This window comes from Salmo salar, chromosome ssa24 (genome assembly GCF_905237065.1).
Source record: "Salmo salar chromosome ssa24, Ssal_v3.1, whole genome shotgun sequence".
Taxonomy (NCBI): Eukaryota; Metazoa; Chordata; class Actinopteri; order Salmoniformes; family Salmonidae; genus Salmo; species Salmo salar.
The window spans coordinates 14,316,529-14,343,101 of record NC_059465.1 but is presented as its reverse complement, the minus strand read 5'-3'; the positions used below and the strand labels follow the sequence as shown (position 1 = coordinate 14,343,101).

Genomic DNA, 26,573 nt, shown 5'->3' with positions numbered 1-26,573 from the left:
GCTGAGGAGTTCAGACATGCCTGAAGTTTGACTAAAATAAAGCTGTACTGTGTCTCAGTGGAAGTCATTTGTCTCTCTCTTCATGGAAAATAGAATATCACTTTAAATTGCCAGATTAAAATAATCGATAGTAATTGCATTTGTATTAATTTTTTTGTCAATGAGCCCAAAGACACTCTTGGGTCATAATAATCACATTTGTCATTTTACCATTGTCCCACTAGAGGTCGTCCCGTTAACGTGACGTGGCATCGCACTTTATGCTGCGTTAAAGACAACTGGAAACTCGTGAAAAACGGGCTCCGACTGGGGAAAATCGTTTTGAATGGTCACCCAACTCGGAATTCCAAGTTGAAAACTCGGGCATCTTTGTAGATCTCCAACTTTCCGTTCTGAAAATCACTAAAGTCATGATTTGACCTCGTTTTTTTCCTGAGTTCCCAGTTGTCTTGAAAGCGCCATTATACTTCGACACGACCGACAAAGCTTTCTCCTCCGGGCATCTTTCGCTATACCGGTTTAGCGGATGGGTGGAGGATGATGATGATGATGGAGAGGCCCAGGTCACGGTAGCTAGCAGTGTGAGTATGCGGAGAAAGACTAAGCTAAACACCGAGTTTAAGGTTGGTCCTCCTGGTTTAGACCGCTGGAAATGCGGAAATGCCACCAAATGTTATTCACAGATGTGTGGCTAGAGACAGATGATGTAGCTAGGCTAACGTTACTAGCAATAATATAAGATGTAGCCAGCGATCTATACAAGAGCAGGGCACTGTTTAAGATGAATAAATTATGAATAATTTGTTTAGGATATGCATTATCCGATTTAGTTGGTCATTTTAAAGAGCACCACGAGGAAAGTGTATCCTATCAATTTATCGTGATGCTTGGTTCGATATGGAACAAGAAAGACTAGCATGCCTTCTCTCCTGTACCTGTTCTTGAACCAATCGATTTATTTTATTTGGTTCACACTGCCATATGTCAACCAAGACTTAAATATTTGTTATAAATTGTGATTATACGTGTGTTAAATGTATCATTAAGAAACCAAGTTCTTTCTTCCACCCCCCCTTACACACAGTTTTGGAGAGGATTCTAGTGGATTTGCCAAGTGATCTGTCTGGAAACTAACCTGATAAACAAGATGAAGAGGGGTTTGCTGCGTGGCTTACTGCCAGAGGTGTCTATCCGACTGCTGCTTCTGGTTGTCTTCCTGTGAGTAATTCAAATTGAAACATCACAATAACTTTGACAAATGTGTTCTGTATGGACTTGTCTGGTGCAACTCAAAAGAGCTAAACTGTGTGTGTGTGTGTTATCTCCCTCAGTGTGACAGAGCAGCTTCCACCCTTTATTCGTGAGATCCAGGCAGAGGAGATGTGGCTGTATAGATTTCACAGAGTGGAGAATGACCATGTCCCCACCTCTCTCATGTTTGTGAGTACTGGTGTGTGTCAGGGGGGAGGCACTGACTGAATTCACTGGAATCTTGGAACATTGAATGTGAATATTTGTTCTGCCGGTAGTACTTCAGATTAAAGCACAGGATAAACTGGAGAGCAACAATAACTTGTTGCCATGGTATTACCAGGTAATCTTGTGCTTTAATGTAAAGTGCTACCATTCTGTTTTACTAATTCTATTGCCATGTCCCTCGTATCAGAGCGTGGCGTGTTTCACTCCATTCCTGGTGATCCTGCTTTTCACCTTTCTGAAGAGAGTTGAGAGAGGAGATGTGAGAGAGGCCTCGCTAGGTAAGGCCTGACTGTAGAACTACACATGCTGTTTGGCATCAGAGCAGCTGCACAGAGATTGTGTGTGTGTGTGTGAGAGAAAAATACTGACCCAGTTGTTTGCCTCTGTTCCTCAGCGGTGACTCTGGCTCTGGTACTGAACGGAGTTTTCACCAACGCCATCAAGCTGGTCGTGGGCCGGTGAGTACTAGTCTGGAGTACTAGTCTGGAGATGTACAGTTAGGGTTACATTGCTACAAGCTCAGTATTATGCCGGCTGGATGTGATGGAGTGTGTTCTGTGTGTGCTTCAGGCCAGCTCAGTATTATGCTGACTGGATGTGATGTAGTGTGTGTTCTGTGTGTGCTTCAGGCCAGCTCAGTATTATGCTGACTGGATGTGATGGAGTGTGTTCTGTGTGTGCTTCAGGCCAGCTCAGTATTATGCTGACTGGATGTGATGGAGTGTGTGTTCTGTGTGTGCTTCAGGCCAGCTCAGTATTATGCTGACTGGATGTGATGGAGTGTGTTCTGTGTGTGCTTCAGGCCAGCTCAGTATTATGCTGACTGGATGTGATGGAGTGTGTTCTGTGTGTGCTTCAGGCCAGCTCAGTATTATGCTGACTGGATGTGATGGAGTGTGTTCTGTGTGTGCTTCAGGCCACGGCCAGACTTCTTCTACCGCTGTTTCCCAGATGGACAGATGAACCTGGAGATGCACTGCAGCGGCGACCCGGAAGTGGTCATGGAGGGCAGGAAGAGCTTTCCCAGTGGACACTCCTCCTGTAAGGCCCAATCTGATTGGCTAGTCCTCTTGCGAGAGCAGATCTGATTGGCCGTGAGACTACAGTGGGCTCGTTCAGATTAAAAGCTAGTTAGACTGGACCTGTGTGTGTGTGTGTGTGTGCAGTATATGTGTGTGTTAACTTGGTGGTAACTTTGATAAACAATGTTGTGTTTATTTAGACACTGGCCTAAACATTCTCATGTCAAGCCTTCTCATGTCATTATGAATAAAACTGTTGATCCTACTTTGATATATGTGCCTGCCCCATCTCTGATCCCCTCTCTCCTCTCGTCTTGTTCAAGTTGCATTCACTGGACTGGGCTTCACAGCGCTGTATGTGGGGGGTAAGCTGCGATGCTTTAGTCTGGGGGGTCGGGGCAGGGCCTGGAGACTATGTCTCTTCCTCGCTCCCCTCCTCCTAGCCTTCATGATCGCTCTCTCCAGGACCTGCGACTACAAACACCACTGGCAAGGTGAGAGGGCTAGCCATTAACCATGTTCACTTTGAAAAGCGCTATAAACGTATAAGAGAATATTATTCTAATCCACTATTGAGAGACGTGCTAAGATCTTTGTGTCACTTCTGTATATGTGTGTGTTGTCCCCTCTGTGTTTAGATGTGTTGGTGGGTTCTGGTCTGGGCCTGGTGTTCTCTTGGCTCTGCTACAGACAGCATTACCCCTCCCTCCAGGACCCTGACTGTCACTGGCCGCTACGCCACAGAGAGACTGTTCCTGCTGTACAGGAACGCAAGCTGGCCAACTCCAACTACATACTACCCCTATAGCCGGCCAACTACATACTACCCCTATAGCTCTACTCCAACTATATATTGAAATCAAATCAAATTGTATTTGACGCACGCGGCGAATAAAACCGGTGTAGACCTTACAGTGAAATGCTTACTTACAAGCCCTTAACCAACAATGCAGTTTTAAGAAAAAATAAGTGTTAAAGTAGTTACTAAATAAACTGAAGTAAACAATACATAAATAAAAATGAAAAGAAAAAAAGAAAATAGAAAAATAACAAATAATTAAAGAGCAACAATAATATAACAGTAACGAGGCTATATACAGGAGTAACCGGTACAGAGTCAATGTGCTGGGGCACAGGTTAGTCGAGTTCATTTAGGTAATATGTACATGTAGGTAGAGGTAAAGGGGGGTGGGGGAGGGCAGCCTAGCACACAATTGGCCCACTGTCCGGGTTTGGCCGGTGTAGGCCGTCATTGTAAATAAGAATCTGTTCTTAACTTACTTGCCTAGTTAAATAAAGGTTAAACTCTTGTTGTTTTTTATTCGGGAGTCTTATGGCTTGGGTGTAAAAGCTGTTAAGAACCCTTTTTTTTTTACCTAGACTTGGCGGTCCGGAACCGCTTGCCGTAAGGTAGCAGAGAGAACAGCCTATGCCTATGGTGGCTGAAGACTTTGTAGGGCCTTCCTCTGGCACTGCCTGGTATAGAGGTCCTGGATGGCAGGAAGCTTGGCCCCAGTGATGTACTGGGCCGTACACACTACTCTCTGTTGTACCTTGCGGTCGGAGGCCGAGCAGTTGCCATACTAGGTGGTGGTGCAACCAGTCAGGATGCTCTCGATGGTGCAGCTGTATAACTTTTTGAGGATCTGAGGACCCATGCCAAATCTTTTCAGTCTCCTGAGGGGGAATAGGCATTGTCGTGCCCTCTTCACGACTGTCTTGGTGTGTTTGGACCATGACAGTTCGTTGGTGATGTAGCCACCAAGGAACCTGAAGCTGCTCCACTACAGCCCCGTCGATGAGAATGAGGGTGTGCTCGGCCCTCCTTTTCCTGTAGTCCACGATCATCTCGTTTGTCTTGATCTCGTTGAGGGAGAGGTTGTTATCCTGGCACCACGCTGTCTCATTGTTGTCGGTGATCAGGCCTACCGCTGTTGTGTCGTCGGCAAACTTAATGATGGTGTAGGAGTCATGCTTGGCCATGCAGTCATGGGTGAACAGGGAGTACAGGAGGGGACTTAGCACACACCCCTGAGGGCCACCGTGTTGAGAATCAGCATGGGAGATGTATTGTTACCTACCCTTACCACCTGGGGGCGGCCTGTCAGGAAGTCCAGGATCCAGTTACAGAGGGAGGTGTTTAGTCCAGGGTTCTTCAGTTGGACAACTGAATAGGTATCCCCCTTTCCGCTTAGCTTAGTGATGAGCTTTGAGGGCACTGTGGTGTTGAACTCCGAGCTGTTGTCAATTAATAGCATTCTCACGTAGGTGTTCCTTTTGTCCAGGTGGGAAAGGGCTCCCGGGCTCCTGAGTAGCGCAGCGGTCTAAGGCACTGCATCTCAGTGCTAGAGGCGTCACTACAGACCCTGGTTCGATTCCAGGCTGTATCACAACTGGCCGTGATTGGAATCCCATAGGGTGCACAATTGGCCCAGCGTCGTCCGGGTTAGGGTTTATCCGGGGTAGGCCTTCATTGTAAATAAGAATTTGTTTTTAACTGACTTGCCTAGTTAAATAAAGGTTCAATACAAAAGGGCAATGTGGAGTGCAATAGAGATTGCGCCATCTGTGGATCTGTTGGGGCGGTATGCAAATTGGAGTGGGTCTAGGGTTTCTTGGATAATGGTGTTGATGTGAGCCATGACCAGCCTTTCAAAGCACTTTATGACTACAGACGTGAATGCTACGTAGTCATTTAGGCAGGTTACCTTTGTGTTCTTTGCCACAGGGACTATGGTGGTCTGCTTGAAACATGTTGGTGTTACAGCTCAAATCGAACTACATACTACCCCTATAGTGCAAATCCAACTACATACTACCCATCTAGTGAAATACCATTTACATACTATCCCTGTAGTCTTTAACTTCTACTACATACTACCCCTTTGTCCCGGGTTCTTTATATCTGGGCAACTGATCTCCAACTACATACTACCCCGATGGCTCTACTCAATGAGTGGTTGAGTAACTAGTGGTAGAAATGGGACCAGGCCCAAATGTTAACCCTGAGTGGGGAGGAGAGGGACTGTAATTTTTGAGCCCACCAGGTACCAGGTGCTAAGCTGTCAGTGCTACTGAAATAATTTGTATTCCCTGGAAGTAGGAAAGTCCTCTCAATGCACACACTGGATTAACCACAGCAATTCATTATTTTTTTCCTCATATTATGATATCCTGTTTGTTTTGTCTGATTTATAGTGCACTACTTTTGACCACAGCCCTATAGGCTCTGATCAAAAGTAGTGCACTGTATATGGAATAGGGTGCCATTTTGGAGGCAGACATGTATGTGGAGGTGAGGGTGCACTTTTCTGTAGAGTTCAGTGTCAACACTAGGATTGCAGTGGCCTAGAATCACATTACAGTTTGTACATTTAGAGTTCATCCTTTACATCAGTGGTCACCAACTGGTCGATCGTGATCAGATTTCCAAGCCAAACATTTCTGTAAAAAACGCAACAATAAAGCCTTGCAATCCTAGTTTTTTAAATTAGTTTTGTGCTTTTCGTGGTAGGTGCACTTGGTTCAGCAGACCAAGCACCGGGAAGTGTTCCCATTTTTAACCATTTCATGTGTCTGAATGTAGAACACCGCCTACCCGGCAGGCCCAGAGAGCAAATCAAGTGCACCTATAGGCCTACCGCTGGCCAATCAGATAGCTCAGATTATCGTGTCTGCACAGTTTCCTTGCGCCATTGACTGTAAAAAGAAGCCTCAAACGCACAGCAAAGTTGATGTGAGATTTTCAAAACTTTTAAAACCATAACTATAGAGACTCAACGAATACAGCAAAGAGCTGCTGTTTTTATGAGTAAGTTCATGTTTAAATTGTTATTCAGCACTGTCAACACTTTGTTCAACAGTTTTATAATCCATAAAATGTGTGTTCTCGCTATTTCCACTCATGCTACAACCAGCACTGCAGCTGCAATGAATGAGTATAGCAAAGCTTGCATTGTTATTATTTGCGGCTTGTTTTTTTTTTATATCAAGGAATATTTCACTTTCTCAAAGGAGTAACAACATGAATTGGTGCATGAGGCAGAAATAATGCAGTGTGACTTAAGTTTCGCAATTAGTTGGAAGACTGTGTCCCCTTTTCTTAGTGGATGGAGGGAGAGAGGAGGGATGGTGAGTCGGGTGAGAGGCAGCCTCACCGCTGCTCCCTGCCTCCCCTCAGACTGAACATCAGATGCTGGCCATTAGTCCAGTTAAAAGAAAAAGCCAATTATTATGCTCACTCAGCTGTGTCTCACAAGTAATACAACAAATGATATATTACCAGTGTGATCATATACCAACATTTTTTTTATATAATTTCAAAATGATCTGAGAAGAACAACATTGGCAGGGCAATTCAAGAGTAGCCAATATGCAGTGATAATGTATTGGGCCTATAACCTACTGCACAAATCTCATTGCTACAAAACTGCTTTCAATTGGTTAATGTTGCATAGGCTTATGTTTTTTAAGTAATGTTTAAAAAAAAAAATCTGAGTGGTAGGATCTCAGCTTGCATTTTGTCTCGGAAAGTGATCTTGACTCAGAAATGGTTGGTGACCACCGCTTTACATTGTTTGTATTCCTGTGTATTTATTCCCGTTCAGTACAGTTGTTTCTGCAGATAAGTTACTTAGTTGTTCTGTGATGCTGGTAAAACTGATACCAGTATGCAAACTGCTGTATGGCTGACACCATTGAAATGTTTGGACTTTGGAGGCAGTTCTGTGATGGCAGTAACCCCAGTAAAGGCAATCGGATGGAGATGGTTTGGGATGTGAGGAAGAAACAGTTTCCAGCAGAAACAGCTGACTGACTGATGTGTGCCTTTGTTCAATATTTTATTTATTTTTTACATTCCTCTTTAAACCAATAAGCTATTCACTCATTGTATGTACTGCACATACAGTTGAAGTCCGAAGTGTACATACACCTTAGCCAGATACATTTAAACTCAGTTTTCAAAATTCTTGACATTTAATCCAAGTAAAAATTCCGTCTTAGGTCAATTGGACCATTCCCCCTGACAGAGCTGGTGTAACTGAGTCAAGTTTGTAGGCCTCCTTGCTCGCACACGTTTTTTCAGTTCTGCCCACAAATTTTCTATAGGATTGAGGTCAGGGCTTTGTGATGGCCACTCCAATACCTTGACTTTGTTGTCCTTAAGCCATTTTGCCACAACTTTGGAAGTATGCTTGGGGTCATTGTCCATTTGGAAGACCCATTTGTGACCAAGCTTTAACTTCCTGACTGATGTCTTGAGATGTTGCTTCAATTTATCCACATCATTTTCTTCACTCATGATGCCATCTATTTTGTGAAGTGCACCAGTCCCTCCTGCAGCAAAGCACCCCCACAACATGATGCTGCCACCCCCGTGCTTCACGGTTGGGACGGTGTTCTTCAGCTTGCAAGCTTCCCCCTTTTTCCTCCAAACATAACGATGGTCATTATGGCCAAACAGTTCTATTTTTGTTTCATCAGACCAGAGGACATTTCTCCAAAAAGTATGATCTTTGTCCCCATGTGCAGTTGCAAACCGTAGTCTGGCTTTTTTATGCCGGTTTTGGAGCAGTGGCTTCTTTCTTGCTGAGTGGCCTTTCAGGTTATGTCGATATAGGACTCGTTTTACTGTGGATATAGATACTTTTGTACCTGTTTCCTCCAGCATCTTCACAAGGACCTTTGCTGTTGTTATGGGATTGATTTGCACTTTTCGCACCAAAGTAAATTCATCTCTAGGAGACAGAATGCGTCTCCTTCCTGTGAGGTTTGACGGCTGCGTGGTCCCATGGTGTTCATACTTGCGTACTATTGTTTGTGCAGATGAAAGTGGTACCTTCTGGCGTTTGGAAATTGCTCCCAAGGATGAACCAGACTTGTGGAGGTCTACATTTTCTTCCTGAGGTCTTGGCTGATTTCTTTTGATTTTCCCATGATGTCAAGCAAAGAGGGACTGCGTTTGAAGGTAGGCCTTGAAATATATCCACAGGTACACCTCCAGTTGACTCAAATGATGTCAATTAGCCTATCAGAAGCTTCTAAAGCCATGACATCATTTTCTGGAATTTTCCAAACTGTTTAAAGGCACAGTCAACTTAATGTATGTAAACTTCTGACCCACTGGAAATGTGATACAGTGAAATAATCTGTCTGTAAACAATTGTTGGAAAAATTACTTGTCATGCACAAAGTAGATGTCTTAACCGACTTGCCAAAACTATAGTTTGTTAACATGAAATGTGTGGAGTGGTTGAAAAACAAGTTTTAATGACTCCAACCTAAGTGTATGTAAACTTCCGACTTCAACTGTATATACTTTAGTGTATGCTTCCTTTTTCTACTTAAGTATTGTCTGTAGAAAACAACTTGGTCGAAGCCCAACTTGGTCGAACTTGAACCTTCACCCAACTCTCATTGACATCAAGGAATGGTTTTCAGGAAACTTCGACTCGCATGCATTTTTCAAGTTTTGCCATTATTGTGTACGCTTACATTGATTGTTTAACATCAATGTGATCAGATAGAATTTAACTTTACAATGTGTATAGATTTGATTCCACCTTGTTGTATTGACTTTTTACTTCATCCAACGTATTGTTGGTTAAATGTTTGTAGACATGGTGGCGTTTTGTGGATTGTGTAAGGATACACAGGGTGTGTTTAGAATGGAATCGGGCTAACATACTGCTTCTAGAATTAAGTGGCAGAGTGAGTCAGTATAAATTAATCTGAATTTAATTTTGAATCAGAATCTGAAGTTATAGAAATTGTCAAGGAGTGTAAAAGTTGTATTGAAATTATAACTGGTCCTTTTACTGATAAAACTGTACATGTTTTTTACTTTGTAGCTCATATTTATGTGGTAATGTCAGTTTGCAATGAAGATAATTCATTTTAGGGCTGAATTAAAATGTGATTTAGTTGCTAGGTTCCTGCTCCATAGACTACTGATTGTACCCAATTGTTTTAATTTACACGCTTCACACTATCTATTTTGGTGAAGATAATTCAGGCACACTAATGAATGTGGTGCCAACTTGCATGTTCCACTGCTGAAGAGTCTCTACTTTATCAGGGTATAGGGATTGTTTTAATATTAGGCTACTGCTTGTGTCCTTCCAGCTTCCACTTATCTGCCTTTGCTTGTAGAGGAGACAACTACAAGCTGCTCCTGTTAACACTAGGCGGATTGTATTTGTTGTGATGAACTTATTGGTGACACACTTTTACTATTATGTTTCTTAATAAACCACTCAAATCTACACATCGTCTGCTGCCTATTCTTCAACTGAACCATCAATAATGAAATATTTGTTGCAGTAGAACAAATGAATGGCCACATCATCAAAGGTCAACAGATTCAATCTGCTAAAACATATTGAATAGCGCCCTTACAAGGCGGGATAATGATTTAAATGGTTTCACTGTCCAGACCCATCTACACTTGTGAGATATCCAGACACAATGCGTGCCTGACTACCTCCGGAGGAAGGAAAGGAGAAGGAAGATCACAACCAGATCGCGTCTTTTGATCGTCTACAAATGTGGACATAATCAGGACAAAGGGTGCATGTCAGCAGGTAGCCTAGCGATTAAGCGTGTTGGGCCAGTAACTGAAAGGTCACTGGTTTGAAACTCAGCCAGCAAGGTTGGAAAATCTACCGCTCTTCCCTTGAGCAAGGCAGTTAACCCCAACAACTGGACGTCAATTAAAAACCTCTTAAGCATCCGCCCCTTTTTTCGATTTTCATCTAAAATGACATACCCAAATCTAACTGCCTTTAGCTCAGGACCTGAAGCAAGGATATGCATATTCTTGATACCATTTGAAAGGAAACAGACCACAAGCAGACCACATTGAAGCTTGTAGAAATGTGAAATGAACATCGGAGAATATAACACATTAGATCTGGTAAAAGATAATACAAAGGAAAAGCCAACCGTTTTGTTTTATTTTCTTTGTACCATCATCTTTGAAATGCATGAGAAAGGCCATAATGTATTATTCTAGCCCAGTTGCAATTTAGAGTTTGGCCACTAGATGGCAGCGTGTGTGTGAAAAGTTTTAGACTTAACCAATGAACCATTGTATTTCTGTTGAAAATTTTGAATCAAGACTGCCCAAATGAGCCTAATTGGTTTATTAAAAACTTTTCAAGTTCATTACTGTGCACTCTCAAACAATAGCATGATATTATTTCACTGTAATAGCTACTGTAAATTGGACAGTACTGTTAGATTAACAAGAATTTAAGCTTTCTGCAAATATCAGATATGTCTATGTCCTGGGATATGTTCTTGTTACTTACAACCTCATGCTAATCGCATTACCGTATGTTAACGCAACCGTCCCGCAGGGGACCCACCGAGCCTGTAGAGGTTTTAAGACAGCCCCCAGCACATCTCTGATTCAGAGGGGTTGGGTTAAATGCGGAAGACACATTTCAGTTGAATCCATTCAATTGTACAACTGACTAGGTCTCCTCCTTTCCCTTTCAATAAGAAATAACCTTAACATTTCTAGCACGATATCACAGATGATCCATTATTTTGGATAATCGAGTGGTCGCTCTAACAATGAAGAGAAACGTCTTCAAAAATGAAATGCAGTCGGGACTACTCTAGCCAATGAGAGCGCAGATACACGTGTGAACAACAGGCACAACTCCTAATTATATCAGTACAATGCATTATAAAACATTTTCTTGATCAAATAAGCCACACATAGCAAATAAGCCATTATATTTTTTGTAACTCATTGACCTCCATATAAAAACAAATCGCTTGGTGAGAGGGGCTGCCTAAATCAACATCGTCGGTGCACAGTTGTTGGGCAGTTAACTACCTTGCTCAAGGGAAGAACGGCAGATTTTTCAACCTTGCCAGCTCGAGGATTCGAACCAGGGACCTTTCAGTTACTGGCCCAATGTGATTTGGTGACCACTTGACCTTTCCTCTAGCGCCACAATCAGGCCTTTTCATTTCCATTTTGTTTTCCATTTTCCATTTCCACTTTTACAGCTGCTTATTTTCTAGTTGGTATGTATACTTAGTTAAAAAATCTACTGCTGATTTTATTATTTTGTTCATTCTATAGATGATAATGTTCATTTATTCTAATTGAAGAGGTTAATGTATATTTAAGTTATATTTATTTTGTTATTCATCAATGTTAAGAGAATTTTCCATTCAAGAATTGTACCATTAAAATTACATTTAGACTGTAAAAGATGGCCTTTAGCACATTTCTTATAGAGGGTATCAGTCTTGCATCAAATAGTGAATTCCACTGTATGCAGAATGTTGCATGCATGTCTGCACAGTGTTATATTTTCACAGCTCAGTGTTCAGTAAATATCATACAGTAAATATTGGACTACAAAGGTAGAGTTATTTAAAGCTTTGAATGGGTTGATTGGGTTCTGGAGGTGTCTGGTTACAGCAATTGCGAAGGGTTGGTGTGGCCTGTGGTGGTGGGGTCCAATGTGATATATTTTCATGGGGCCCAAAATCCCTGGCGGCACCCATTCCTGTTGTTCACACGTGTATCTGCCCTCTCATTGGCTAGAGTCGTCCCGACAGCATTCCATTTTTGAAGACGTTTCTCTTCATTGTTAGAGCGGCCGCTTGAGTATCTGGTCAATATAATGGATAATCTGTGATATCGTGCTAGACTTTTTAGGTCATTTCTTATTGAAAGGGAAAGGAAAGGGGGATATCTAGTCAGATGTACAATGAATGGATTCAAGTGAAATGTGCCTTCTTGTATTTAACTCAGCCCCTCTGAATCAGAGATGTGCGGGGGGGCTGCCTTAATCAGCACCCACGTCATCAGCGCCCAGGGAACAGTGGATTAACTGCCTTGCTCAGGGACAGAGCCAACATTACAATGTTTACCATGAATGCGGTCTCCGATATAATGTGGGAACAATACCTTTCCATTTCAATAATCCTGTAACTCTGAATTTCCAGGAAATCTGGTCACAATGTGGACGAATAAGGCTGCTTCTACACAGGCACCCCAATTTGGATCTTTTTTTCACTAGGCAAGTCAGTTAAGAACAAATTCTTATTTACAATGACAGCCTACCCCGGCCAAACCCGGACAACACTGGGCCAACTGTGTGCCGCCCTATGGGACTCCCAATCACAGCCGTTGTGATACAGCCTGGGATTGAACCAGGGTCTGTAGTGACACCTCTAGCACTGAGATGCAGTGCCTTAGACCGCTGCGCTACTTGGGAGTGTAGGCATGTGTAGAGGCATATCTGAAAATGTGGGCACAATCAGTGGGCACAAATGTGGACAAGATTAGGACACAGGACCAATGTTAGCACCAGGTATAAACGAGGCCAGAGATGTCTTTCTCTTTCACTGTCTCATACCATTTGAATGAAGGAAACAACTGCTAATAGTAGATGTAGCAGTTGTGGTTTCCTTAATTCAAACGGTTTTCTGACAGACTGTTCTCACAGTATCAGTAAGGCAGAGAGTAACAGCTTCTACACCTGCATTGCTTGCTGTTTGGGGTTTTAGACTGGGTTTCTGTACAGCACTTTGTGACATCAGCTGATGTAAGAAGCGCTTTATAAATACATTTGATTGATTGATCTATTAACTTAGGAAACACCATGACATAGGAGGGCGGGGGGTTAGAGTAATTGTTATGTTTGAACAAACTTTCAGGCTACTTTTTAAATTTTTCAGTTGAAAAAGGATATTCCGAGTATAACTAATAGTAATATAAAGACATTGAGCCAAATGGTGATATTTAGATACATTTTTTTTGCAAAACTTCAGAAATGACCACATTCATGTCCATAAGGAAATGTATCATTTCCTGTTGTACACTTGTTCTGAGTTTACTGAATGGGCAAATTTCCATATTGTTCTTTTTTTTTTTACAGTTTAGTATTTAATCTCAAAATAACCCCAGTTGGTAGGCTGTGAAATATGTGGTAGTTTGAGGGTACTTTTTTCAACCTGTAACTCCACCAACTTGGTGAAAGTTTCAGGCCATTTACAAAAACCTGTTAAAGGTAAATTTCACCACTTTTAAATATCATATTCATCATCTCCAGCGGAAACACCTAATCTGTTTATGGGCGCTGTTCAGGCTTGAGATAAAATGTATTATTTACTTAAATCTGTTTTAAAGGTGCAATATGCAGAAATCGCTTCACCATTTCCTGGTTGCTAAAATTCAAATATTTCACCTAATTTCAGTTTATGTGTCAAAGTAAATATAGTGTAGTGAATCATTGTACCATCTAAACCGCTGAGAAATATATTTTCCATAACACAAACTATTGCATTTTTATCTGTTTGAAGCTGGAATACAAAACCAAAAGTAAAAGAGTAAAAAAACGAGAAAGAAATAGAAATAGCGCACATAGAACAAATCTACCTATAACGACACAGGACAAGACCCAAATGCAGACACAGGAGGCAGATATTTCGAGTCTCTGATATTTATTAATAGACAAAGGGCAGGTCGAGGACAGGCAGAAGTTCGTAAACCAGGTCAGAGTCAGATGGGTACGGGATGGCAGGCAGGCTCGAGGTCAGGCAGAAAATGTTGGAACCGGGGGACTAGAAAACAGGGACTAGACAAACAGGAGCACGGAAAAACACGCTGGTAGGCTTGACAAGACAAATTGGCAACAGACAAACAGAAACCATCGGTATAAATACACAGGGGATAATGGGAACAAATGGGAGACATCTGGTGGGGGGTGGAGACAAGCACAAGACAGGTGAAACAGATCAGAGTGTGACACTTCCGCTTCTTGGACTTGCTTTTTAAGAATGACAGTTCTATAGCTCACAATTCTATGTGAATGACACATTGCAGCTTTATGTCAACTTATCTCAAGTCTAAGTGATTTTAACCAACTATGGGTAGGCAAAAGTTACTTTACTAACCTTTGCCTGCTCAGTTAGTTAATGACATGATGCACACCAGATGACATCAAAAGTGTTTCCCGATGATGTCATCGTAAACACTTATCTTCTATCTCTTTTACTACAGTCGTGGCGAAAAGTTTTGAGAATGACACAAATATTAATTTTCACAAAGTCTGCTGCCTCAGTTTGTATGATGGCAATTTGCATATACTCCAGAATGTTATGAAGAGTGATCAGATAAATTGCAATTAATTGCAAAGTCCCTCTTTGCCATGCAAATGAACTGAATCCCCAAAAACATTTCCACTGCATTTCAGCCCTGCCACAAAAGGACCAGCTGACATCATGTCAGTGATTCTCTCGTTAACACAGGTGTGAGTGTTGACGAGGACAAGGCTGGAGATCACTCTGTCATGCTGATTGAGTTCGAATAACAGACTGGAAGCTTCAAAAGGAGGGTGGTGCTTGGAATAATTGTTCTTCCTCTGTCAACCATGGTTACCTGCAAGGAAACACGTGCCGTCATCATTGCTTTGCAAAAAAAGGGCTTCACAGGCAAGATTATTGCTGCCAGTAAGATTGCACCTAAATCAACCATTTATCGGATCATCAAGAACTTCAAGGAGAGCGGTTCAATTGTTGTGAAGAAGGCTTCAGGGCACCCAAGAATGTCCAGCAAGCGCCAGGACCGTCTCCTAAAGTTGATTCAGCTGTGGGATCGAGGCACCACCAGTACAGAGCTTGCTCAGGAATGGCAGCAGGCAGGTGTGAGTGCATCTGCACGCACAGTGAGGCAAAGACTTTTGGAGGATGTCCTGGTGTCAAGAAGGGCAGCAAAGAATCCACTTCTCTCCAGGAAAAACATCAGGGACAGACTGATGTTCTGCAAAAGGTACAGGGATTGGACTGCTGAGGACTGGGGTAAAGACATTTTCTCTGATGAATCCCCTTTCCGATTGTTTGGGGCATCTGGAAAAAAGCTTGTCCGGAGAAGACAAGGTGAGCGCTACCATCAGTCCTGTGTCATGCCAACAGTAAAGCATCCTGAGACCATTCATGTGTGGGGTTGCTTCTCAGCCAAGGGAGTGGGCTCACTCACAATTTTGCCTAAGAACACTGCCATGAATAAAGAATGGTACCAACACATCCTCCGAGAGCAACTTCTCCCAACCATCCAGGAACAGTTTGGTGACGAACAATGCCTTTTCCAGCATGATGGAGCACCTTGCCATAAGGCAAAAGTGATAACTAAGTGGCTCGGGGAACAAAACATTGATATTTTGGGTCCATGGCCAGGAAACTCCCCAGACCTTAATCCCATTGAGAACTTGTGGTCAATCCTCAAGAGGCAGGTGGACAAACAAAACCCCACAAATTCTGACAAACTCCAAGCATTGATTATGCAAGAATGGGTTGCCATCAGTCAGGATGTGGCCCAAAAGTTAATTGACAGCATGCCAGGGCGGATTGCAGAGGTCTTGAAAAAGAACGGTCAACACTGCAAATATTGACTCTTTGCATCAACTTCATGTAATTGCCAATAAAAGCCTTTGACACTTATGAAATGCTTGTAATTATGCTTCAGTATTCCATAGTAACATCTGACAAAAATATCTAAAGACACTGAAGCAGCAAACTTTGTGAAAATTAATATTTGTGTCATTCTCAAAACTTTTGGCCACGACTGTACAGATGAACGTGGTACCTTCAAGCATTTGGAAATTGCTCCCAAGGATGAAGGGTTATTGTAAATGGCCTGAAACTTTCACCAAGTGAAACCACCCTTAAAGGGAAATCAAAATTGGTGCAACACTGGTCCACTTCTTCCTCGATGGTGAAAGAGTTACAGGTTGAAATGGGAACCCTCAACTTACCACATATTTCACAGTACATTAGGGTTGAATGGCGGGAACCCCGTTACCGAGATTTGCAGGGACTTAGGGTAACATGAAATAGAAGCCCCCCCCTAAGATCAATGTCTAATTGCTGACACAAAAAAGCAAAGAAATTGTAGGTGGATGATGGCCATGCTGAGTGTAACAAATTATAAAGGAAAATAAATGGCTACAGTTAACAGATTGGTAGTTATTTAATAACATTTATTTTTTAGGAAAGGGGCATTTTGCCCAGCTACCTGGGTAAAATGCCCCCACCCCTGGCATAAATTGCCCCAATAAGAGATGATGCCATAGGGATTCACAGAAGTGTGCCTATTTTTTACCTCCCCTGCACATAAATTATATATTTTCTTTTACCTTTTCCTCATACTCCATTATGTACAGTTAAACTAAACTCATTATCATTTGAATAAGGCGAGATTTAAAATCCCAGCAGTCCTTACAATGAAATTCAAGAGAAAACGGTTTTCAATAATTTTATACATTTTTCAAACAAATTAATTGGAATATATCCAACCTCCTTTCTTTATTGAATGTGTTTTGTGAGAACTACAGGGAGGGGGGTGGGGGGTGGTGGTGGTGGGGGGGTCTTAACCCAGGGGGCATCTCGCCCCATAGTACCCTACTGCCCAAAACCACTCACTTTTCCCTGGATAAATAACTGCGAGAAACCAGTAAATTATAATATTTTATTTATATGAACAGTATTGTGTAAAATTGAACTGTTAAATTATATGTGATTTCTAATTCTGGCTTCTCTACAGCCTCTGCATGATGAACCAACACTCAGGGTGGGGACAGACCCATCTAAGTAAGGAGTGCAGTTCACAATGCATGTAGACCTATCATCTCATCATGGAAACTTTTTTTCAGGAAGGCCTGCATTTCCTGCAGCATAGCCTATGCTACAGTAATATAAAGACCAAATGCGCGCCTAATTTACCCATTTCCATCTTGCTTTCGGGGTCACCTTGTTTCTTAATTGTAAAGATTTTTTTTTTTGCAGCTGCAGTTTTAAAACAGCCTATCACTCAAATATCATTGCTTTAATTAAATCAGTGCACGCACGAGCAGTCTCTCTTGCAGTCTTTCTCTCTCCATCAACTCCATTCAAATTGCATCCAAAATAGATAATAATGTTTTAGATTGATATATAACCCTATATATAAATGTCCTAGCCTACCTCTTTCAGGTAACAAATTCAATGCAGTAATAGCCTTATATTTAACTAATCAATGATCGGTCATGCATAATAAGCTTCTCATTTATAGCCTCTGTCTCTTGCGCAATATGCAAGCACCTGTGTTTCCGCTGGCCTCTCCTTAAAAAACGTTCCTTAGCTCTTGGAGTCCCATGCAGGAAAAGCTAGACTCGAATAGCTTGCTGGACATCATTTTTTGTTGTTGCATTTCTTATACCAATAGACTTTTCGAAGAGGGACGCAAGCTGTTTTTTGCTGAATGTTTCATGTAACTGTTGAAAGCGAGGAAGAGGAGGTAAGCTACTAACAAAGGGGAAATATAGATATAGAGCTAGCCAACAACACAGCTAACACAATCACTTCAAACTGAAGCTAGAAAGACTGCAAACTACAGTAGCTGCACTTCGTTTCATTTTAGATTTTTTCAATTGACATTTGTATATATACATAAAAATGATGCCAGCTGATTCATGATTTCGATTGGCTGAGAAACGCTGCCTGCCTGTCTGTCTCATACAGACTTGTTCATTACTATAGGACAGCTGGATATCGAATTTGAATATTGAAACAATGTTGCAAATGTTGGAGAGACAGACAGCAAGGTTTATACAAATCTCTGCTGTTCAAAATGAAATGTTAGTCTAAAAGAAATGTGAAATAATGTCTAGATGCTTTTTATAGTGGAGATCAAGTTTATAAATTGCTTGGCTGGGCTGATGAGACAGTGTATTGCATAGTCAAATGGAACATAGTAAATAGGCATTTTAACGTCATAAATTTAGCCGGTGGTAACTTGTGGAATAGACACCTGCTGGAATGTGGTTTTAACCAATCAGCATTCAGAAATAGACCCACCTGTTGTATAATCTGTCGTGTGTAATGTGCAGTAGCCTACATCATACCGTATATGTATTGGATAATGGCACAATCATTTGGGCTTTTTTGGGCTTGGGCTCATTAAATGTCGTTAATGTGAGGCTTATAAAATCTATTTAATATGACTCATCAGGTAGCATCAGGTTAGAATTTTCATGCTGATCGATGCTCTAATCAAATCCAGACATTTATATGCTTTATAATGCTTTCGAATGGCACTTACGGTTTTGGAGGGAAATACCGGGTTACCCGGGATGACAAGTGATTTATTTTCGGGATGGAACAACCCTACAGTACATGGATTAGCCTACCAACTGGGGTCATTTTGAAATTAAAGATTAAACTGTTTAAAAAAAGAAAAATCATAGCAATTTTTGGGGAATAATAATTTATTTGAAATAGTTATTACACTGTTCTTCATTATTTACCTCTTCCTCGTCTAGTGATATAACATGGCAGAAAAGATGTTTGACGCTGTGGAGGAGCTTGCGGAGGACATAATCAAGGTGATTCAGTGGAAACAGTGTGATGAGCATGAACCTCCTATCCCAGAAGAACAGATGAAGGTATTTACAAATGAAGAAGCAGCAATGCAGAAGGTTGCTGAGATAACTCTGGGGACGGCCCTGGGCATATCTCTGGATATACTGAAAGAGGCCAGGCAAAAAAAAAGGTAACACAATAACTGAAATAGGCCAACAGTCAGGATGCAGAGAGCTGCACAGTTCACCTTTATTAAAAGGATAGTTCGGGATTTTGGCAATGAGATAAAAAAAAATTGTATCCAGGAGTTCATCTGACTGAAGTAGATAAATACCCAACTATCCCTTTAAGTAAAACCTTTTAAATAGACTGTGTGCAGTAGCAAGCTATCTGTTTTAGTTTTTGAGATGATTGATCTCTTTCAAGGGAGTAGCTGTGTATATTTATTCCTTCTGAATACATTTATGTTTGTTGGCAATGTCAATTCTTGCAATTTTTTTCTGAATACATACAGTGCCTTCAGAAAGTATTCATACTCCTTGACTTATTCCACGTTTTGTTGTGTTACAACCTGAATTCAAAATTGATTAAATATGTTATTTACACCCATTTACACACAATTCCCCATAATGACAAAATGAAAACATGTTTTTAGATATTTTTGCAAATGTATTGAAAATGAAATACAGAAATATCTATTTACATATTCACATATACATATTCTGGGTAAGCCTCAAAGAGCTTTCCATACCTGGATTTTGCAACATTTGCCCATTACTATTTTCTTAATACTTTAAGCTCTCTCTAATTGGTTGTGGAACATTGTTAGACAACCATTTTCAGGTCTAGCCATAGATTTTAAAGTAGATTTCAGTCAAAACTGTAACTTGGCCACTCTGAAACATTCACTGCCTTCTTGGTATGCAACTCCAGTGTAGATTTGGCCTTGTGTTATCGGTTATTGTCCTGCTGAAAGGTGAAATAATCTCTCAGTGTCTAGTGGAAAGCCAACTGAACCAGGTTTTCCTCCAGAATTTTGCCTGTGCTTAGCGCCATTCCATGTATTTTCCATTTTCTATCCTGAAACTCCCCAGTCCTTAACAATTGCAAGCATACCCATATCAAGATGCAGTCACCACTATGCTTGAAAATATGGAGGGGGGTACTCAGTAATGTGTTGTGTTGCCACATTTTTTGCAATATTACTTTAGTGCCTTGTTGCAAACAGGATGCATATTTTGGAGTATGTTTATTCTGTACAGGCTTCCTTATTTTCACTCTGTCAATTAGGTAAGTATTGTGGAGTAACTACAATGTTGTTGATACATCTTCAGTTTTCTCCTATCACAGCCATTTAACTCTGTAACTGTTTTAAAGTCACCATTGGCCTCATGGTGAAATCCCTGAGTGGTTTCCTTCCTCTCCGGCAACTGACTTAGGAAGGACGCCTGTATCTTTGTAGTGACTGGGTGTATTGATACACCATCCAAAGCGTAATTAATAACTTCACCATGCTCAAAGGTATATTCGATGTCTGCTTTTAAAATGTTTACCCATCTACCAATAGGTGCCTTTCTTTGAGAGGCATTGGAAACCTCCCTGGTCTTTGCGGTTAAATCTGTGTTTGAAATTCACTGCTCGGCTGAGGGGCTTAACAGATAATTGTATGTGTGGGGTGCAGAGATGAGGTAGTCATTAAAAAAATCATGTTAAACACTATTATTACACACAGAGTCCATGCAACTTATAACGTGACTTGTTAAGAACATTTTTACTCTTGAACTTATTTAGGCTTACCATAACAAAGGAGTTGAATACTTATTGACTCAAGACATTTCAGATTTTCATTGTGTATTGATTTGTATACATTTTGAAAAACATAATTCCACTATGACATTATGGGGTATTGTGTGTAGGCCAGTGACAAAAAATATATACAATTAATCCATTTTAAATTCAGGCTGTAACACAACCAAATGTGCAAAAAGTAAATGGGTGTGAATACATTCTGTAGGCACTGTGTACTATCCATGGTACTATTTCTACTGATCAACCCTCAACCCTAACCCTAACCCCTACCCTAACTCTAACCAGAACCCTTACCTAACCCTTACCATAACCATTTAAAATGTCAACATCAATCAGGTAGGGATGTCCCAAGGATTCCGGATAGCAAGGACCAAAGAGATCTCTGTCCGACAAAATGCTATCCTGGTAAAGTATGTTTTATTTATTTGTAATCTAACTATTTATACCATCAATGCAAGCTGTAAAATCACTCCCAATTTAGAACACAGCCACCTTAGTAACGTAGCTTGCTAGTCAGTGGATCTTTGACATTATGGGTCTATTTTCCTTCCACTGGTCCTGGGGCCCTTGTTAAGGTCAACCTTTACCCAGTACCAGGACATTTTAGCCAATAACCTAGTTGGCACTGCCAGGAGGCTGAAAGTTGGCCGCAAGTGGATCTTCCAGCAAGACAATAACCTCCAAATCCCAAAAGATTTCAAGTCAGTATCTGGACTTGAACCCCTATTGAAAACCTGTGGTTTGAATTGAAGATGGCAATCCATAACCGTAGACGAAAGATATCTGCAAAGATTATGTACAGAGGAATGGTCTCAGGAATTGTGTACAGATCCTTGCAACATGGGGCCGTACATTATCATGATGATGGGGGATGAATGGCACCACAAAGGGCCTCAGGATCGCGTCATGGTATTCTGTAGCAATTGTGTTCGTTGTCCGTAGCTTATGCCTGCCCATACCATAACCCCACCATGGGGCACCCTGTTCATAACGTTGACATCAGCAAACCACTCGTCCACACAACGCCATACACATGGTCTGCGGCTGTGAGGCTGGTTAGACGTACTGCCAAATTCTCTAAAACGACATTGGAGGCGGCTTATGGTAGAGAAATTAACATTAAATTCTCTGGCAACAGCTTGGGTGGACATTCGTGTAGTCAGCATGCCTATTGCACATCTGTTGCATTGTGTTGTGTGACAAAACTGCACATTTTAGAGTTGCCGTTTATTGTCCCCAGCACAAGGTGCACCTGTGTAATGATCATGTTGTTTAATCAGCTCTTGATATGCCACACCTGTCAGGTGGATGGATTATCTTGGCAGAGGAGATATACTCACTAACAAATTTGTGCACAAAATTTGAGATTAATAATATTTGTGTGCATATGGAACATTTCTGGGATCTTTTATTTCAGCTCATGAAACATGGGACCTAACACTTTACATGTCACATCTATATTTTTGTTCAGTGTAAAATCATACCATGGACACCTAAGCCTATATGCCTTTGCATGCAATGCCCTGATGCATTTAGTACTCAAATCTCTGACAGCTGAACCGTGAGGTGGACAATTATGGTTTTAGGAAAGTAGCCTAAAAAATGATTAAAAAAATATAGGCTACACATTTTTGCATATGCTACACATCGAAACACAAGGAATAATGTTTTTGTAATTGTTAATAGGCTGTTTTTAAGGACACATAAATGTGATTCATTTGGCCAACATCCCTCCTTTTTTTTGTACTTTTACCCCAATTTAATGATAGCCAATTGATAGTTACAGTCTTGTCACATCGCTGCAACTCCCGTACGGACTCTGGAGAGGCAAAGGTCAAGAACCATGCGTCCTCCGAAACACAACCCTGCCATGCCACACTGCTTCTTGACACACTGCTCGCTTAACCTGGAAGCCAGCCACACCAATGTGTCAGAGGAAACACCGTACAACTGGCAACTGAAGTCAGCGTGCATTGTGCCCGGGACCCAAAACAAGGAGTTGATAGAGCGCGATGGGACTAATGAGGCGGTATTGAATGTGTAACTTTCTGGATTATTCACATTTTTATCTCAACCTCATGATGGGTATAAGGAAAATGTGAGTATCATGTAGTAGCCTAAACCTATCAATGTTAGATTGAGCTGGGTGAATGTAATATTAATGACAGTCATTCAATATGCTGTAATAGAAATAAGGCCATGCTCATAAAAAATAAAATAAAATTCTCCCTCATCTTAAATGGCACTGACCGGCACCGGAAGCCAACCAAAATCCAGTGTTTGATTGGCAATACATGCATTTCTTATCTGTTTACGTATTTCAAAATAATCCCATAACCACACATTTCCTATCTGTCTGCCCTGGCCCCCACCTGTCCAGATCCTCAAAGATCTCCCGGACTGTCATTGTGGCCACCACGGCGGTGACGTAAGGCAGACATTCCCTGCTGCTTCCCTAGTGCTAGCATCTTAGAGTAGCGCGACACGATGGGGAACGACGCCATCGCCCTGCCCAGGGGGCAGATGGGACACCTCAGACACACTCACTCCATCTCATTGACACTACAGCAGAGAGAGAGATGGATTGGTTGGTTGGTTGACACCAGCGCCTCAGCAAAGGGAGGGGTGGGGAACAGAAAGTTCACCACCTGAAAACGTAGACACACACAGCTCTCTCTAGCGTCTGACTAAATTCACAGGAATGTTTTCTCCCCAGCTTTACAGAGTTAACATCATCAATCAATTATGTGTTATTTCTCGGACCTTGTCTATATTGAGCTCCTTCATCTGTAGTACCAGGTCTTCAACTGGCCTGTGGGTAATCTCTGCCTCCGTAAACAGACTGAAGTCTCCAAACACAGCTGACGAGTACAGCTTGGAACACACACACAGACACCAAACACAATCTGTTACACTAAAGACATGAAAGTCATTGCACATTAAGCACCCCTTTCCAGTTCTGACCTATTGCAGTGTCCAGGTTCGGTACCGATTGGCTGAGGCCTGTGAGGTCCAGAAGACCTTGAAGGAAGAGATTCCCGTGACGCGGTCATAGAAGCGGTTCTTGACCAGACCGCAGTTGACCACATACTTTATCTCCGAAGTTTAGTTAGAGAGCTTTCTGCTATGTTGGGAGCTAAGACACACAAATGTGCACCAGGGAAAGGAACACCTGGACACAGACAGATTTCACACACATACATGTATACATGCATAAAGACAGATTAGACACACATACATACATGCATAAAGACAGATTAGACACATATACACAAGCTCTCACAGATGGTCCATGTAAAACTGTCTCAAACTACCTCTACCTCCTAGTTGGTTTGTTGTGCTGAGTGATCTATCTTACCTTGACCTGCTGCTCTGGAGCCAGGAGAGAGTAGAGGGGGAAGACAGAGAGAGATGGACGGGTCCACCTTCTCCTCTACACACATAAAGAGAGGAGGGGAAGAGAGAGCATATGAATAAAGAATGCACACCCGAGAGCTGTAAGGCAACACACACCCACCTAGCTGAGACCTTTTCCCTTACCTGTGTCTGTGGGGTCGTCTCCTAGTTCCAGGTCTGACCCCTCCTCCTCATCTACCCCGGCCAGACGGTCCTCATCCAACGGTGAGTAGTTATCCAGGTCAATGTGTGTCTCACATGTAGCTGTGTTGTATGGTGATAACTGACTAATAACTGTGTGTGTGTTTCACATGTAGCTGTGTTGTATGGTGATAACTGACTAATAACTGTGTGTGTGTCTCACATGTAGCTGTGTTGTATGGTGATAACTGACTATAATGTAACTAATAACTGTGTGTGTGTTTCACATGTAGCTGTGTTGTATGGTGATAACTGACTAATAACTGTGTGTGTGTCTCACATGTAGCTGTGTTGTATGGTGATAACTGACTAATAACTGTGTGTGTGTCTCACATGTAGCTGTGTTGTATGGTGATAACTGACTAATAACTGTGTGTGTGTCTCACATGTAGCTGTGTTGTATGGTGATAACTGACTAATAACTGTGTGTGTGTTTCACATGTAGCTGTGTTGTATGGTGATAACTGACTAATAACTGTGTGTGTGTCTCACATGTAGCTGTGTTGTATGGTGATAACTGACTAATAACTGTGTGTGTGTCTCACATGTAGCTGTGTTGTATGGTGATAACTGACTAATAACTGTGTGTGTGTCTCACATGTAGCTGTGTTGCACCTCCTGAAAGGGAAGGCCCTCCTGTCTCCTGCAGACAGAGTGGACCTCAGCCTGGCCCGTCAGAATACCCCCAGGGGGCAGCAAGTGGCGGATCTTACAGGTCTTGTGGAACACCTCTCCAGTGTAGTCCTCCAGAGGAGTACGTTTGTTAAAGTGGACGTGACAGGGAACTGTTGGGATTCCATCTTGATGACGGGAGTGGGAACAGCTTTATGTTTTCTGTGACCTCCTCCACACGCGGAGTAGCTGTCCACTATCAGCTTCACGGGGAGGCCTTTCTCTGACACACATAGGAAACAACAGGGTAAAGATGAGATAAGGACACAACAGCAAGTTGGGTAGAGAAGTCTCAGCTCTTTCAAGTTCCGCTTATAAATCATTATTAAACATAGAGTTTCCATTTAGTAAAGAGTTTATAAATCCTTACGTATCAGTTGTGCATGTATTAAATAACATGCTCAAGGCATCAGAAACATCCTGTCTGTCTGTCTGTCTGTCTGTCTGTCTGTCTGTCTGTCTGTCTGTCTGTCTGTCTGTCTGTCTGTCTGTCTGTCTGTCTGTCTGTCTGTCTGTCTGTCTGTCTGTCTGTCTGTCTGTCTGTCAGTCCCACCTTGTTTCTGAGTGGTACGATGCGTGACAGCAGGCCTATCAGGATGTCTGTGTACACACTCTTCTCATGGGCCTCGTCTATGATGATCACACTGTATATCTGGAGTAGGAAGTCCTACAGCGGAGAGAGGCAGAGACAGAAGCAATGCCGTAGTGCACTATAAAGACTGCCATTTAGGACGCAGCCTTACAGAGCATGAGTAACTGATAGAATGGGGTCATACAATAAAGACTGCCATTTAGGACGCAGCCTTACAGAGCATGAGTAACTGATAGAATGGGGTCATACAATAAAGACGGAGGATAGGGGTGCAAATAGGTAGGGAGAGGGACGAACAGAGAAAGTTAATGGAAGGATGGAAAGTAAGGAGAGAGAAAGAGGGATTACCTTCTGAATCTCCCTCAGCAGGACTCCGTCGGTCATAAACTTGATCTTGGTGTCACTGGTCACGTTCCCTAACAGACCGAACCAAACACAAATGGAGACCAAATCCACACTAACCATTGTGTTTGTGTGTGTGTACCGTGTGGACACGTTCGTCTCTTTGGCCACTCTGTGGGCCATACTGACAGCTGCAACTCTCCTAGGCTCTGTCACACCAATGACCACTGGAGAGAAACAGGAGGGAGAGGGGTAAGGAGAGGGATGCTATTATGATGATATTAGTGGAGTGAAAGGTTTCCAAATAAATATACACAAAGACAAGTGGTGGATTAGATGAAGGAGTTTGTGTGTGTTACCTAGAGTATCAAGCCTCCTATAGGAACTGGGGTACCTGGGTGGTTTTACCACTTCCTGTCTCTCCACACAGAACTACATAGCTTTTCTTTCTCACCACCTGCTCCTCGGCCAGCACTGGCAGCTTTACATGGGCCTCCTACACACATATCGCAGGAGAAACACACAAAAACACATGCACACACACACAAAGTAGGATAAACAAAAACATATGCACATGGCGTGAGAAACACAAAAATAGAATGTGCAAAACATACACACACATACCACGAGATACATGTACAACACAAGAAACACACACAAACCTGTATCTCTGGCATTCTGAGAGAAAGAAA

At 42.0% G+C, this 26,573-nt stretch overlaps 1 protein-coding gene and 1 pseudogene across 1 annotated transcript; one reads left to right on the top strand and one right to left on the bottom strand.

Annotated features, from left to right (window-relative positions):
- Positions 1-521: 521 nt before the first annotated feature.
- ppc1a (Phosphatidic acid phosphatase type 2 domain-containing protein 1A) lies at positions 522-3,512 on the top strand. Its single transcript, NM_001146657.1, is given in 8 exon segments — positions 522-581; positions 1,085-1,218; positions 1,332-1,440; positions 1,667-1,757; positions 1,874-1,937; positions 2,396-2,520; positions 2,825-2,995; positions 3,140-3,512. Coding segments are annotated over 7 exon segments (801 nt in total). The 5' UTR covers positions 522-581; positions 1,085-1,147; the 3' UTR covers positions 3,310-3,512.
- Positions 3,513-12,738: 9,226 nt separating this feature from the next.
- Positions 12,739-26,573, bottom strand: LOC106584924 (probable ATP-dependent RNA helicase DHX37; annotated as a pseudogene).